The sequence below is a fragment of the Macaca thibetana genome, chromosome 4, assembly GCF_024542745.1.
Source record: "Macaca thibetana thibetana isolate TM-01 chromosome 4, ASM2454274v1, whole genome shotgun sequence".
Classification (NCBI taxonomy): Eukaryota; Metazoa; Chordata; class Mammalia; order Primates; family Cercopithecidae; genus Macaca; species Macaca thibetana.
This window is the reverse complement of record NC_065581.1, coordinates 112,215,704-112,232,417: the sequence shown is the minus strand read 5'-3', so window position 1 is coordinate 112,232,417 and position 16,714 is coordinate 112,215,704. Positions and strand designations below refer to the sequence as shown.

Below are 16,714 nucleotides of genomic sequence, written 5' to 3'. Positions count from 1 at the left end.
TCTGATACTATATGTTCTATAAGCTTTCTCCCAGAAATCCAAAGTTTTATTTAGCTTATAGCCATCATTGTGCCACAGTCTCCCTTCCATGATTTATTTTTTCCCATACCGTACTCTTGCACTGAGTCTTTGGCATTGAAGAGGAAAGAGATGAATTATTCAACTCTTCTTCTATTGAGTAAAAAGCCAATACAGAAAAAAATGCAACAGGCAATTTCATGACTGACATTTTGGAGAACACTGGGGTCATCATATGACTGAGAAAATGATTATCTCTTTTGAAGGTCAGGAAACCAGTATTTTCTCCAGTGAATCTATGAAGGGAACCAACCACCTAGCTTTTTGTAAATAGCACTCCTTAGGGAAATGTTGCTTTTTTCTTTTGTAGTGTTTCTGCTTTAAATCTTCATAGACTGTATCCCATGGAAGCAGGAATATAATGACTATAGCACTTACTTCTTTTCATGTCTCTACTGAAGAGCCACCCTGATTTATCTTTTCCTCCAAGGTAGTGTGGAACTTTACCAGGATTTAGATTATGTTAGTCATTTTGCTTGGAGATCTCTGTACACTTTTCAACATCGTTTCTAGGAGCCTTGCCACACCCAGTAAAGGAGGGTGAGGCTTCAAGAATCTCTTGGCGTACCAAGGCAAATTAGGCAATTTGTAAGAAGTCCCTAGCAAAGCAGAGTGGAGAAGAGGGCTCAGGATCTCGTGAGGACTGGGGCAGGGAGGTGGACATCCCATGAGCTCCTTTCACAGTCAACACAAAGTTAACATATCTTGGAGGAAAAACTATTACTGTATAATGGAAGGCAGAAGGCAGGAATGTCTGTGCTTGGTGATGAAGCTGGAAGTAGTGAGCTGGTTTATGATGGAGGGATAAATTTTGCCATAAAAGAGACATGCCTCAATTTTATTAGCCAGATTACTTCCCATACAGGGGGTGAGGAGTGAGGATTCTAAGGCATTTCTCTCTGTTTTCAATATATCCTTTCTGGATTCACTATTACTGTGACTTGTGAATATAGACTAGGGATTAAAACCTGAGTTTGCTTTTAAAAAAGTTTTGTTTTATTAAATGAGATTTCTGAGCAACTGATTTCACCTAGTCTTATCAAACTATTGTTACTACTTTTTCGATATGCATTCTGTCCCTCCTGTGTGAAGGCCACAGGGCACCTGCCCCCATGTCATTAAGATGGAGGTCCTCAAGTGATGAGGGGATGATTCACCTCTCACTTACCACTTGCGAGAATATCTACCACTGTTACCTCTCCTTATGTCCCGTAGCAGCTGCTACACTCCCACTTTATTATTAGCGACAATTTCTAGTGTTCAAGAGAGAACGGGATTTACTTTTTGAATGCCTCTAGGTTATTATAGCAGGTTCATTTGGAATTGCATATCAGAACATTCTTCCTATTTATCAGGAAAATAAACCAAGGTCTTGAATGTCTATCCATAGTTGGCCCAATATAATTTTGCTTGGGATTTATTACATTATTTTTCTCCATTGGCTATGAACTGAAGGCATCTCATGGTATATTTATTCAATGGTGAAAAGGTAGTTAGAGGTTGTGTGGTAAAGTCAAGACCAGTATATTGGAAGAAAAGAGACACTCCATCTAATAATCTTTCATAGTCTTCACATTCATTGAGAAGGTTAGTTGATAACCTTTCCTGCACACTGTCTCCCAACCCTGACCCAGGAACTTGCAGAGCACACTGTGCAACAGATGTAATAACCCTTGTCCGCAAGCAATATGCACAGCTGGGAAAGATAATTAAATAGACTCTTTTTGAGAGGTCTACAACATTTCAACAGAAGGATTGAGCAATCCTGCTGGCCTCCAACTGAAAACTATTACCAACAGACATACTTCAGACAGATTCCATGATCACCATACTTATGTGGCACAAGTGCTTATGAGGAGCTTCTTTGTCTTCCAAAAGGCCACTAAAACTGTCAGACCTAAATAATACTGGAATTGTAAAGTGGGAATTAAAAATTATAATTCCATTTAACATGTAAAGTTGCCATCAGAAAGCGGGCCTTTGGTTTTCCATATGGATTGGTTACATGGTCAACTGCAGTTCTAACTCATGAGACACCCCCAGATCTCATCCCGTGTGATTCTTTTTGAGGTTTATTTAGGATGTTAGATAATCTGGGGCAGGTTTCATCATGGGTGGCAATACTACATATAGCAAATGTCATGAGAAGAGAGAAAAAGCCTCCCTTTTGAATGTTAACATTTCTGCAAGTAAGTTTAGTTCACAGTATAAGTTTACATTACTATTATGAGACTTAAAAGATTGGGGTGAAATCTTAAAGAATTATGAAATTAAGAAATGAAACCCAGAGGGCTTTCATTTTAAGTACTGATGACTTAAACCAAAACTGGTTTGGCTTATCTGATTAGATCGTGGGTTTTGAGAAAGAGGAGCATTTACTGCTGCATCAGGAGATGTTTCCTCGAGAGCAAGGCCAGCTCCTTTTGACCCAGAACATCCCATAGGTAAATCACTGCACACTGTGGAGATACCTATTCCCTCCCTGCCCCAGCCTCCTGGGGATCTGAAACCAAATCATTGCTTTTTCATCTTTTACTTTTTTCTTATGAGCGAAGCCATCCACTTTCTCATGTTTCCTGATGCCAAGTCCTTCTTTACATGAGTGGAATCCACTCTTTTCAATGGAAAGACACCTGCTCTGAGACAGGCTACACCGTCATGAGCGTTGGCATGGCTGAGTGATGTAGTGGAAGGTGCAATAAATTTAAACTTTAAAAAAGCAATATTTGATGGAATCATGCATCTTGTGCCTACAATGAGTATATGCTGTAGCAGGATTTACAGATACATGCATGATTAATTTGAATACAGTGTAGCAAAATGATCTGTTAGAAAACACATGAGAAGAGGTGCAACATTATTAGTCATTAGGAAAATGCACATAAAACCACCATGCCTGAGTGATGCCTCTGTACATCTATTAGAATGTATAAAATCTAAAAAGACTGACCATAACAAGCATTGGTGAGGATGTAGACCAACTCGTGCTTTCATGTATTGCTGGTGAGAATGTAAATGGTACAACTACTTTGAAAACAGTTTGACAGTTTCTTAAAAAGTTAAAACATCCACCTGGCATACTATATCCAGATATCCTACTCTTATGTATTTAATCAAGAGAATAAAAGCATATATACATACAAAAACTTGTATATAAATTGCTTGTAGTAGCTTTATTTGTAATAGCCAAAAGCTAGAAACAACCCAAATGTCCAATGAAAGCATACATTGTATTTATTTATGGGATATATCCATGCAATGGAATACCACTTGGCAATAAAAAGAATCAACCCCTCATCATACGTGCAACCACATGGATAAGTCTTAAACTAATTATGCTGAGTTACGAAGTCAGACAAAAAGGTAAGAGACTGTTAGGAGCTGAATTAGTGTGTTAAAAGTGGCAATGAAAAAGGAGAAAATTATAGCTACCTCAAGATAGAATTGATGAGCTTTGATTATGAAATGATGGTAAGAGAGGGGGCCATAGACTCTGAGGTCTGTCTCTAGCTTTGGTTTCCCTATGTGGATCATTATCTCTTTGTATATAACAATTATCTGAAAGATGGTACTTAAGCATGTAAGAAACGATAAGCTACCTGTTTAATGCTGAGCTTTTGTTACCTCCAAGAACCCCAAGAAGAAACATCCTGTAAGCAGACCATTCATACTTGATTGTTAAAGGAAAACAAAATTCAATTTTGTCTTTTTTATCAACACAAGTATAGCTAGCTAATAAAAGTGTAATATTCGTGAGAGAAAAAGAAAAGAACACACACACACATACTCAACGGGATTCCTAGAGCCATTCCCATGGATAAGAGGGAAGGAAGGGTTGAGGGCAAAGAGAGAAGGGAGGGAAATAGACTACGATGGGATATCTTAGGGCAAAAGAATAGGGGACTGATTTGGAAGGCAGCAAACTTTATAGATACTTGATTTATTTAATGTCCCTGTCACTGGCATATCTTAGTGTGCATGGTATGTGATTTATTTAGTCACTTGATCCAAATTCTCTAATTAAGTGTAGCTCAGAAGAGATAGTGTCCATTGTGGTCAAGGACACAGGTTTTGGCTTCAACAGACAAATAAGCTCTCTGAGCATCTGTCTTCTCATCTGTACAATGGGAATATCAGTTCCTACCTCTTCAGGTTGTTGCATTCATAAATAATTGTGTATAAGAAACATTAGGATTGCTTCTAAGGGCTCAACAAACTTCCTTCTTCTTCTTCCTCTTCTCCTCCTCCTCCTCCTTCTTCTTCTTCTTCCTCCTCCTCTTCCTCTTCTTCCTTTTCCTTTACTCCTTCCTTCTTCCTTCCTCCTTCTCATTAACATTATTAGGTAACCTCAATACTATCAGTAATGATTGGAAAAAGCTTTAATCTCCTAGTTCACCATTAGAAAACAAGAACACATTTTGGTGGTTATTACCTGAAGTAATCATAGTATCACCTTTTTTTTTTCATCTGACTCATTATCCCAAGTGATTTATTTAAATGTGGAGTTTTCTGAGTCTTTCTTTTACATATTACAAAAAATGAGTGTGACTTAGGGACGTAGAAAAGAAATAGAAATTTGGTGACTTTCATTCTGCCTGTGCTCCAATTCCTATTTGGTCTAAGACAAGTAATTTAAATTTCTTGCACCTTAGCATCTTCTACTCAAACAGAAATGAGGAACAGTCACAGAGTGCTATGATAAGTCTAAGTAGAATCCACACAAGTTTTCACACTGAGTATAACTTTATAGAAAGCTAAGTGTGTTACTCAAGTTGGTACATTTATGTAGATGTGACACTATGGCACTAAGAACTTAATGCCACATTGAAACTCACTGAGATAGCTAGATTTTAAAAATAATTACTTGACTTCACTATAAAGTATGTTCGTATTGCATTTACTCTGTCTAGTAGAAAATAGACCTTGTCAGTTCAAATCCCTGTTGCATTAATTTCACCAGTAATGAGTCTTTTTCATTTGAGTCAGCAGGGTTTTTCTTGCTTGTTTTCAGGCTTTGTGGATTTGACCCTCCATGATCAGGTCCACCTTCTAGAATGTGCCTGGCTAGAGATCCTGATGATTGGTCTCGTCTGGCGCTCCATGGAGCACCCAGGGAAGCTCCTGTTTGCTCCTAACTTGCTCTTGGACAGGTAAGTGACCTGGCTGTAGCTTAGGAGAAGCATGTTCTTTATGATCATAGTTCATTCATGAAACTATTTTATTCATCTCTCTGTGAAGCTTCAGAGAACTTTATTATGGGTGCACTGGGGGTGAAGAAGGCTAGTCAAATTCACAGAAAGCTAAGGATAACTTTCTTCTAGACATCACCTCAGAAGAACTCTAATATTTCTAACACATACACACACACACACACACACACACTCATTATGAATGGTAATTTTCTAACTCCATCTTCAACTTGTGTCATATAAAAATTATAATAATCTCTCTTTAATTAAAATCTATTTTTGCTTTTTGTACATCCAAACCACAATAGTCTGTTCATTTTCTTCTCCAATTTTCCCATCAGTAAAATGAAAAAATTTGACCAGAGTTCTGAAGGTCACGTCCAGGTTGACAAATTCATTTTCGTTTTCAAATATGTTACCTTCCTTAACATACCATTGTGGGGTTGCCTTGGAATGTGGGTCCCATTGTTTTTTTTTTTTTTTCAGTCATTGCTTAGAGTAATAGAATTTAGATATTACTCAATAGCATCTGCCACTGACAGAGTCTCCACCCTGCACCAGCTGCTATGCTAAACACTTTACATACATCATCTCATTTAATCATCACTGGACTCCCAGGAGACAGGAATGCCATCATCCATGTTTTACCAGAAAGGAAACTAACTCTCAGAGACATCCTGCTACTTGCAAAAAGGAGAAAGCTCGCCAATGGTGGAGACAGAGTTGAAATTCAAGATCTTTCTGGCTCTGGTATGCTCTATTACCTCCTGTCCTGGGCACATGGTCTTCCCACTCTTTCCTGTTCAGTGATGCCTCCTTTGGTCTGCTGCCACAGCATTCTGTTTTCCAGGTAAATCTTGTCTTTGTGGGCTACATAACATTTTGGATGAGAAAGAACCATTTTGTTGTTTCTTGCAATCCTATTTTGCCTCTGTGCCGAGCAGTCTAAGGCTGCCAGGCTGCCCACAGTGCATCTCTGCATGGTCCTTTACTTCAGAGCATTTCACTATATTTCTACACCTGCCAAGCGCCTGGAGCAGAGTTGCAGCAAAATTTGTTTAAGTACTGGAGAATTGTACAAGGTGTTGGTTATTGTTTTGTCATTTTGTGTTAACATAGCTTTTGAAAAACAGTGGTGATACAGTTCAAGAAGCAGATTTTGCTGTCTGTGGAATATATTTTGATATCACAGTTTCACAAAATTATCAAGAATGGCCACTAGTCTTGTTCCTTAGAACTGTACTCACAATGTATTCTGTCAGCCTTCTAGAAGATGTCTTTACCGTGTTCTATCTTTCCATTTCTTGTTTTCCTTTCCATTTTTTCCTATCTCATTTCTCCTCTCTTTTCCTTTGCTTTCCTCTTTCCTTCTTTCTCCTATCCTCTTAGTTTTTTTGTCCTATAGCAGTGTGGTTTTGTAACCAGGTGATATCAAGTTTGCAGATGAAAATCTTAGACCACACATAATATCTCCCTGCCTACTGCCCGGAGTGTGTCTACCATGTTTAGGTTTCTGGACATTCATAACTCATTTGCTCCTTGATTCCCATCCTCATCTGTATCTATCTTCTTTTTTAAAATTTAATTCAATTTTTATAACATTGACACAATTGTGCAGATTCATAGGGTATATAGTGATGTTTTGATGCATATAATATGTGGTGGTCATATCTATCTTCTTAAGTACACACTTGCTTGAGGACAGTCATCAAATAATTGCATTTTGAATATGTAAAGGTTTTTGACATTACTGCACCCAACACACTCATATTCCCAATGAGGTGATATGGCCTAGGATTTTATCAGCTACAGCCTTCTCTTTCCTTTCTCTACACTCTAGTGGTAGCTAATTTTCTTTCCTATCTCTCACAGAAGTATGATTGACTAAAAGTTCTCATCTCTATTCATTCATACTTTCTAAAACTTCAGATTGGAAGTTTTAATTCCCTCTAGACCAGGATTTGTCAATCTCTTTACTATTGACATTTTGGGTCAGATCATTCTTTCATTCTTTCTTGGTTGAGGCATTGATATTGTTTGGCTGTGTTCTCATCCAAATCTCAAATTGTAGCTCCCATAATTTCATGTGTCATGGGAGGGACCTGGTGGGAGGTAACTGAAACATGAGGGAAGGTCTTTCCCTTGCTGTTCTCATGATGGTGAATTTCTCATGATATCTGATGGTTTTATAAAGGGGAGTTCCCCTACACATGCTCTCTCTCTTGCCTGTTGCCATGTAAGATGTGACTTTGCTCCTCCTTCCACCATGATTGTGAGGCCTCCCCAGCCACAAGGAACTGTGAGTCCATTAAACTTTTTTCTTTGTAAATTACCCAGTCTCAGGTATGTCTTTATTAGCAGCTTGAGAACAGACTAATACAAGAGGCTGTATTGTGCATTTTGGGATGTTTAGCAGCATCCCTGGACTTCACCAGCTAGCTGCCAATAGCAACATCCACTTCCTCCAGTTATAATAACCAACGATGTCTAACTATCTTCTAACTATCATTTCTAACTATCTTCTGTTATGTCAGGGGTGGGAGAGGTAAAATTGTCCCTGGTTGAGAATCACCACTCTATGCTTTCCCAACTCAATGTTCTATAGGCTCCTCAGACACACTATAGTCTAAACTGAACACTTTATCTTCTGCAACAAGTCTGTTTGTTTTGTCTTTTCTTTTCTTTTCTGTCTTGGTGACATCAACACTCACCTAGACACTAAAGCTAGAAGCTTTAAGTTACCCATGGATTCTACCTTCTCCCTCACCAAATTATCCAGTTAACTATCTATGAACTGCTTCCAAATCCAGACCTCCCCTCTATCCCCATTCCTCTGCATGGCACAGGTCCTGGTTGTCCCTGCTGCAGATTCCTTGCTTCTGTACCACGGACTCACTTTCTTGGTCCTGCTACTCCTTCTTTCCGTCCATTTCCCATAGTGCTGCTGGAGAAGGCACAGCTTTCTAAGGCACAGCTGTGATCATGATACTTCCTGACTCACCTTTCAGTGGCTCAATTCTTAACACAGAGAAACCCCGTCTCTACTAAAAATACAAAATTAGCCGGTCATGGTGGTGCATGCCTGTAATTCCAGCTGCTTGAGAGGCTGAGGCAGGAGAATCACTTGAACCTGGGAGGCGGAGGTTGTGGTGAGCTGAAATTGTGCCATTGCCCTCCAGCCTGGATGAAACTCCATCTCAAAAAAAAAAAAAAAAAAGAAAGAAAAAAAGAAAATACTGTCTGTGTAGACTTCTTATCCTAATAATCATGAATCTCTATAACAAGTGTCTCAAACACAAATTTCTGAAGAGTTATAGGTGACCCAGTGAGCTCTTGTCCAGGCTAAAAAACACCTGGTGGCTGAATTCAGAACTTCACACATTTGAATTTCTCTTCCATTGCTTCCTAGAGACCCTCCACCATTGCGGTTCCTTATCAGAATCATATCTACCTATAAGGCTCATTTCACGTGCCGTCTTTTTATAAAATCTTCCTTCAAACTTTCTCCTCTTCAGCCTTTATATATAAAAGGCTTTTCTTTCTTTTCCAAGTTCCTATTGTAGTTGGTTTTCTTTTCTCTTTATTATTTTCATTCCACCATATTAGTTATGATTGGATGTCTTATCTTCCCTACTAGCTCATAAACTTCTTGTGGTCAAAAACCAGATCTTGCTCATCTTATGTGATCTCCAGTTTACAAAGTCTTGCACGATACCCAACGAATGTTTGTTAATTGCACAGGTCAAGGTCACCCAGGTGGCTTGTGGTCAAATCAAAATAATCTACATCTTCTGATAGTCATGGCAGCTGTTACTTCCATCCAACTCACTTCTTGTGCATTGCTACTCATCAATTTCTGGCTTATTCCTTTAAAAACATTGCAGAAATACATATCTATGTGTTTTGGAAAGATTTTCTTAATCTATAAGTGCATTTGGCATGTGCTTATATGTCTGCTTATATGCCACCGACTTGTTATGCAACTTTGAAATGGGGAAAAGCAAAGACTCTTATCTTTACCATAACCAAACCCTTTATGAAGCAAAATCCTTAAGGTCTCACTACAGGTTAGAATAATTAGATGATATGATTTGGTTGTGTTCCTACCCAAATCTCACCTTGAATTGTAATAATCCCCAGGTGTCAAGGGTGGGGCCAGGTGGAGATAATTAAATCATGTTTTCCCCATACCATTAGTGTGGTAGTGAATAAGTTTCATGAGATCTGATGGTTTTATAAATGGGAGTCCCCCTGCACAAGCTCTTTTGCCTGCCGCCATGTAAGATGTGACTTTGCTCCTCCTTGCCTTCTGCCATGATTATGAGGCCTCCCCAGCCATGTGAAACTCTGAGTCAATTAAACCTCTTTCTTTTATATATTACCCAGTCTCAAGTATGGCTTTATTAGCAGCATGAGAACAAACTAATACGTTAGGTATATGTTAATGATAAGGAATGTGTATAAATACATATACATTTATATTTAAATATAATTGATATTTACAAATAACATAAGATATTAAAATATGATCTATAATTTTAAAAATTATCTACTTTTCTAATCATTAACATGCACTAAATATTATTAAATTTCAATATTATTTAATTACCATCTTGGTGTTTGAGGATAGCCACTTTTGATGGCATTGATAGATGCATTAACAGTAAAACATTGTGACCAACAGCCCATCTGAGATTTTATACATGTAGAAGATAGCTTCTGAGTGACAGCTGAAAACACTATTTATGTCTTTGCCCTACAGGTTCCTAACCCCTTTAATAAAATAGAGCTCTCTGATGCACATGACACATGGGTCTTCCTTTTGCTCTTGTCCCATCACATTGTACATAGTAAACATTTTAGTAACAAATGGTAGATACTTGTAACTTTCAAAGCTAAGTGATTGACAGCTGAGAGGCAGATGATGGTAATTTCATCATTTTTCTCATATCTCAGGCATTGTGATGCTACCTCTGGAAGGTCTGCAAGATCAACTGCCTCCATAGGCTATTTTCATATGCGTAGAAATAGGGGAGAAAGATAGCTTGAAGTCAGTAGGAGTCCTGCAACCAATGGATTACCAATGTTGCTAACTGGAGCCTGGATTTCATCTTCAGTTGTTGTAATGATGTCTTGTTCTCTCAAATCTTTGCAAATCTAGGCATTTATAAGACTATCTTGTAAGTCCCTTACAATACCATGAGGATGCTAGAATTTACCCTAGTCTTTCCTTGTAATTGCTTAAATGTTAGTATTGGCAAATGGGGTTTGGTGATTATAGGAGTAAAAAAAAACCTGCTGCCATCCCACATTTGTGAGCAGAGGATATATTTCCCGTCTTGTGTCCATTTAAAAGGATGATTGCTTGATTGGCTTCCTGATGACAACCCATGATACATTGATTCTGTTAGTTTGTAACTTTCCTAGTAGTCATATACTTATAGGCCAATTTTATCCTTGCCATGCTTAGCCTACTCACAGTTTCCAGTTCTTCTCTGTATCCTGCAGCACTGAGTTCCAAACACTTAATGTAGTCATCTCTTCCTGTCAAAACCAAGAAATAAAGGTTATTATAAGGTATAAATAAAGAACCCAGTGATTTCTCTTGGGGTGTGTGTGTCCATGTGTGTGTATATTTTACAAGAGGAAAGTTAAAGATACTAAGAATGCCTGTGAAAGTAATCAGGAAATGGAGAAAACTTGTTTTCCATTCTAGCACCTAATCCTTTGGTGTGTTTTGGCACTAGAAAACACAAAATATGTCCTCTGTGTCTACTAGGAATGCCTCTCTTCATTTAGCCCTGCTTGAATGCTTATGATGGAAAAATATAGACTGAAAACAGGAGCAAAAGTGTTCATCCTACTCATTCCTTGTGGGGTCTCTGCTTTCAAAGAGATGTTAGAGATGTTAGTAAATGGTGTTAGAAGAAACAATGCAAATTGTCAGTTTGGTGAGACGATTCAGTTTCTAAGGAGCTGTTTTACTGGCGCCATCCATGCTAACAAATTCTGAGAAATATTTGCGGATTTCTCAGTGAAGCCAAAGCACTCTCTTTTGACTCCTATTTACTCTCAGAGAAAAAAACTATTCATCCATTTGAAAAGCAGGGACCAATTCAACAAGCAGAATATTCCCTCTACTAAGCCTTTGGCCAGAGAGTTGTTGCTCTAGTTCTTTCCATCACTCCTGCATGAGGAGGCTCTGCCTGCAGGAAATAGTATTGGACAACAGAAAGTTCTTTTACTTGTAGGCATAAAATAGGAATAAATTCTCCTCCTTAAGAGAAAAACAGGTTGCTGTATCAGAAAGAACATTTGCCTCTTCTACTAAATAGCAGACTGTTTTCTGATGATAAACTCATTTTAAATAGAAAAAAAGTCATTCTTTACAAACAAGAACGTTTTCATTTTAGGTTGTTTATTGTAAATATTTCAGAAAAAAACATGCAAATAAAAATATGCCCCCCAAAATATAATAAATGCTTCCAGTAACATATTTGTCAGCTATCTTTTTCTCCATGTAAAACTTAAGGTAAATTCTTGGCAGATTTTTTTTTTTTTTTTTTTTTTTTTGAGACGGAGTCTCGCTCTGTCGCCCAGGCTGGAGTGCAGTGGCCAGATCTCAGCTCACTGCAAGCTCCGCCTCCCGGGTTCACGCCATTCTCCTGCCTCAGCCTCCTGAGTAGCTGGGACTACAGGCGCCCTCTTGGCAGATTTTTTACTTGGAAAAATAAAACAAAAAAGTTCTGAAATGAGTTGAATTCATCCACATATGTTTTTGGGGCATGAAGAGAAGGACCTCCCTTTATGTTCCCTCTTCAAATTCTCCCCTCTGAAAAATGTGTGCTATACTCAAAGGAGGACCGCACACATTGTAGTAGCTGGGGGAGTGGGTTATGGGGGTAGGAGGAGCAGGTTTTGGAGGTGGGAGGAGCGGTGAGTGATCCTTTCAGTAAAGTCAGTCCTGGGCAGGAGATGGTTTTAGGAATACTGTCAGCCTTACTGGATTCCACCATCGCTTTCCAGGACTGCTTAGGCCCTGGGCCCTTGAAGGATTTGCATGCATCTTGGTTCCATTCATACCTCAAGAACTTTGTGCACAGTATTTTTGTTTTTCACTCTATCATATGGAATTGAGTGAAAAAAGAAAAAAAAAAAAAAAGGAAGCCAACACTTACTTAACTGCTTTAATGTATACGACCCTGTTCAGTGTTGTCTTCTAAACTGTATTTCATTCAATGTGTGAGAATGCAGATAAGAAAGAGTTTTGCTAGTTTATATTTTGACCGTGGATCTGTTGATTCTTTCTGGTTCTGAGCCTTTAATTGCTCAGCTGCAGATGCCACTTGACTGACTATTAAAAGTCTTTGGTTTATTGCCCAATTCTGGCAATATGAAACTGTAAAGCTGTAAAGGAGAAAAACTGAGACCAAAAGATAGGGGAAGTGAGCCAAACTGCCATTATGATTGCTACTTCATATTGAAGATGAGTCAAAATATCCATTCGACTAGATATCAATTGAATTACGCACTTTAAATGGGCCAATACCTGAACTATATCTCAAAAAAGGTGTTAAACACAGGCACACACATACACACACATATTGAAATTCCAGGAAAAGTCACTTTGATCAACAAGATTATCAGTCTTCAAAGTGCCTGGAAGGGTTCTGTTGGAATAAAGGTAAAAAAAAATCAAAGTAAAGTTTCTCCTTAAAAACAAAAGCAATTAAGCAGCACTATATTATAAAATGTGCTAAGCCACAAGTCAAAATTCTTAAGAGACTTAAGCCTGTAAGCAGTAAGGATCCACTTAATGTAAAGTTACTCCAGAGGGAAAGGCATGAGCCCAACCAAAGTATTAGTCCTGTGTAGGAGGTTAATTTGACTCTTCTTAACATTTTTATACACCACATTATGTTTTATTCACCATTTATTATTAACTGAATTTATTAAAGTATAATCAAAATAATATTTTTGACAGTTTTAAAAATTCTTATAATATTTAAGTTACATATACTATGCAGGGACAGTCAAGTAATTCCACTCTGACGTCTGTATTTATTACTGCCACCTCTCCATGATGGTATTAGAAAGATCCTCATTTGTTTTAATGGGTGCCCCTAAAATCCAGCTTTAAAGGGGAGGGTTGGCCACTTTCAGGTTTGTGTTAGTTAGGATTCAGTTTAACCCAGCTCAATAGGTATTTACTAAGTACCAGCATATCCAGAGGGCACTGTATGATACTGGAGGACACACAGAAAAGATGTGTAAGAGCCACGCCTGCCCTCAAGGAGTTTACTATTGACTGGTAGTGTAATATGAATAAACAAATGGATGTTCTCAAAAGCAGGACATTCTAAGCAGGCCCTCACCAGCCTCTCTCATCATTCACATCTAGTGTATCCTCCTCCATCACCTTCTAAAGGCTATGGATTCTGAGTGAAAACCAATTCCTGGTTTATACATGTATGCATATATGAATTCATTCTTGACATTGCCATGCGGAGTATTTAGTATAACTAGACTCATTATACATTTATCCTGCCTAGAAGCATACTGTAATATACACAACTCTAAAAGCAAGATCATTCCATATGTTGGTCCTTTTGAACTGGCAGGGGGAAATCAGAGTATGTTGGCAGGGGTCTATCAAGGTAGATGAGCTCAGTTTGTACATCTTTGAAATATTACCAATGCCAATGTGTTAGTACTGCTTGGATCTCTTCCTATGACAACAGTTCTTATTTTTTCCTTTTTCCTTTTTTTTTTCTTTTGTTTTTTGAGACAGGATCTTGCTCTGTCACCTAGACAGGAGTGCAGTGGTATAATCCCGGCTCACTGCAATTTCTGCCTCCTGGGTTCAAGCAATTCTTGTGCCTCAGCCTACAGAGTAGCTGGGATTACAGGCATGCGCCATCACACCTGGCTAATTTTTGCATTTTTAGTAGAGACGGGGTTTTGCCATGTTGGCCAGGCTGGTCTGGAACTCCTGGCCACAAGTGATCTGCCTGCCTTGGCCTCCCAAAGTGCTGGGATTACAGGCGTGAGCCACCGCACCCGGCCCATTGGTTCTTAATTTGATGAGTGGATAGAGGTTTGGTTTCAAATAAATGGAGTTAGTCTGTGAATATCTGTTTCTTTTAAAATTTGCAATTTTTATTTTTAGTGTCATGGTATGTGCCTTTAATGATCTAGAATTAAGTTCTAATCTCTACGCTGGTATAACTGATTTCTCCCTGTGGGCTCCTAATGTAAAAAGAGAGATGAAGTTTTTCTTTTAATGCTTTTAGAGACCTTCATTAAGTCATTTAATATTCTTATTTGCTATTTCCCAGTGTGATGGTTAAGACTGAGTGTCAACTTGATTGGACTGAAGGATACAAAGTAATAATCCTGGGTGTGTCTGTGAGGGTGTTGCCAAAGGAGATTAACATTTGAGTCAGTGGGCTGTGGAAGGCACACCCACCGTTAATCTGGTGGGCTCGATCTAATTATCTGCCAGCGAATATAAGGCAGGCAGAAAAACGTGAAAGGGGAGACTGGCCTAGCCTCCCAGCCTGCATCTTTCTCCCGTGCTGGATGCTTCCTGCCCTTGAACATTGGACTCCAAGATCTTCAGTTTTGGGACTCGGACTGGCTCTCCTTGCTGCTCAGCTTGCAGACAGTCTGTTGTGGGATGTTCTAGAGATCATGTAAGTTAATGCTTAATAAGCTCCCCTTTGTATATATCCTATTAGTTCTGTCCCTCTAGAGAACCCTGACTAATATACCCAGTGTGTTCTTTTATCAAATAGAAAGGAGATATAGAAAACACATTGTCCATGTCTTTGTTACACCACAACAGAGATTCAGTTTCTTAACCTGCTTCCTTATTTACCATTCTCCAATGGTGCCAATTCTAAGATCCATCATGACTTTCTCATTGGAAAAGGGGATGCAACAAACATGATTAGATGTTACCGGAAGGCTGCTTACCGCATGATATGGTTTGGCTGTGTCCCCACCCAAATCTCATCCTGAATTGTAGCCCCCATACTTCCCACATGTTGTGGGAGGGACCCGGTGGGAGGTGATTCAATCATGGGGGTGATTTCTCCCATCCTGTTCTCCTGGTAGCGCATAAGTCTCACAAGACCTGATGGTTTTATAAGGGGTTTTCCCGTTCACTTGGCTCTCATTCTCTCTTGCCTGCTGCCACGCAAGACATCCCTTTGCTCCTCCTTCATCTTCTGCCATGATTGTGAGGCCTCCCCAGCCATATGGAACTGTAAGTCCATTAAACCTCTTTTCTTTGTAAATTACCCAGTCTCATGTATGTCTTTATCAGCAGCATGAAAACGGACTAATACACTGCATGCTCAGGATACTCAGGCACTTTGGAAACTAGATTTCTACTTCGGACCCCCGAGAGAAAAGGGTTATGTATCTCCAAGTGTGGTCATGACAAGCATCACTGCTGTGTGCAGTTGAGCCTGTGGATTGAGCCACCTTAGCCTCTGAGGAAAGCAGAACCTGAGAGCGTGCTTAATTCAGAGTGTGTGTGACTTGGAGTGTGGAAAGGAAGATCTCCAGATTTGCAGTATTGGCGACTGAAAGGATGGCAATGCTATTGATGGAGATTAGGAAGACAGGAGAGAGGTAGATGTTGAGCTACTCCGAGGAGATTTTCCTTATACATGTTGGGTTTAAAGTGCAGGGAAGATATCCTGAATGTTATTCCAGGCAGAAAGTTGGAGCTCAGAAGAGACATCAGAGCTGAAGATAAAAAATTTGAGAGCCAGCTCCATTGTTAAAAGTGTGGAACAAATGTGATGACTAGACAAGATAATAAGAGAAAGGTGTCCAAAGGGCTGAGGAAAGACCTCTTAAAAGACTGGCTTTTCAGGGTTTTAGGTAGAAAAAGAGTCCCAGCCTGGGGTTAAGGCAGTTTTTGAGAAGTAGAGGTACAAAGTTCCTTGTTCCAAAGGAAGCGTGTCTTTCAAAAGAAAAAGGATGGGCCGGGTGCGGTGGCTCAGGCATGTAAACCCAGCACTTTGGGAGGCCGAGGCTGATGAATCACTTGAGGTCAGGGATTCGAGACCAGCCTGACCAACATGGAGAAACGCTGTCTCTACTACAAATTCAAAAATACAAAATTAGCCAGGCTTGGTGGTGCATGCCTGTAATCCCAGCTACTCAGGAGACTGAGGCAGGAGAATCACTTGAACCTGGGAGACAGAGGTTGCAGTGAGCCGAGCTGTCACCATTGCACCTGAAACTTTGTCTCAAAAAAAAAAAAAAAAAGAAAAGAAAGAAAGAAAAAGAAAAAGGATGGTGAATCAGGCCAAATACCAGAGAGGTGGACAGGAGTAAGAAGAAAAGGACTAAAGATTTGCTCATAGGAGCCCATTGTTTCTAAAAGGAACATTTTTAGTAAAGATGAAGGAGGAATAGAATGCATATAA

At 39.2% G+C, this 16,714-nt stretch overlaps 1 protein-coding gene across 13 annotated transcripts in view; it reads left to right on the top strand.

Moving 5' to 3' along the window:
* Positions 1 to 16,714, top strand: part of ESR1 (estrogen receptor 1) — a 435,454-nt gene that overhangs the window by 344,310 nt on the left and 74,430 nt on the right. For all 13 annotated transcript variants that reach the window (XM_050786870.1, XM_050786863.1, XM_050786861.1 and 10 more), the window contains one exon: positions 5,090 to 5,228. In XM_050786870.1, the coding sequence (XP_050642827.1) occupies positions 5,090 to 5,228 (139 nt within the window). The remainder of the gene's footprint in view (positions 1 to 5,089; positions 5,229 to 16,714) is intronic.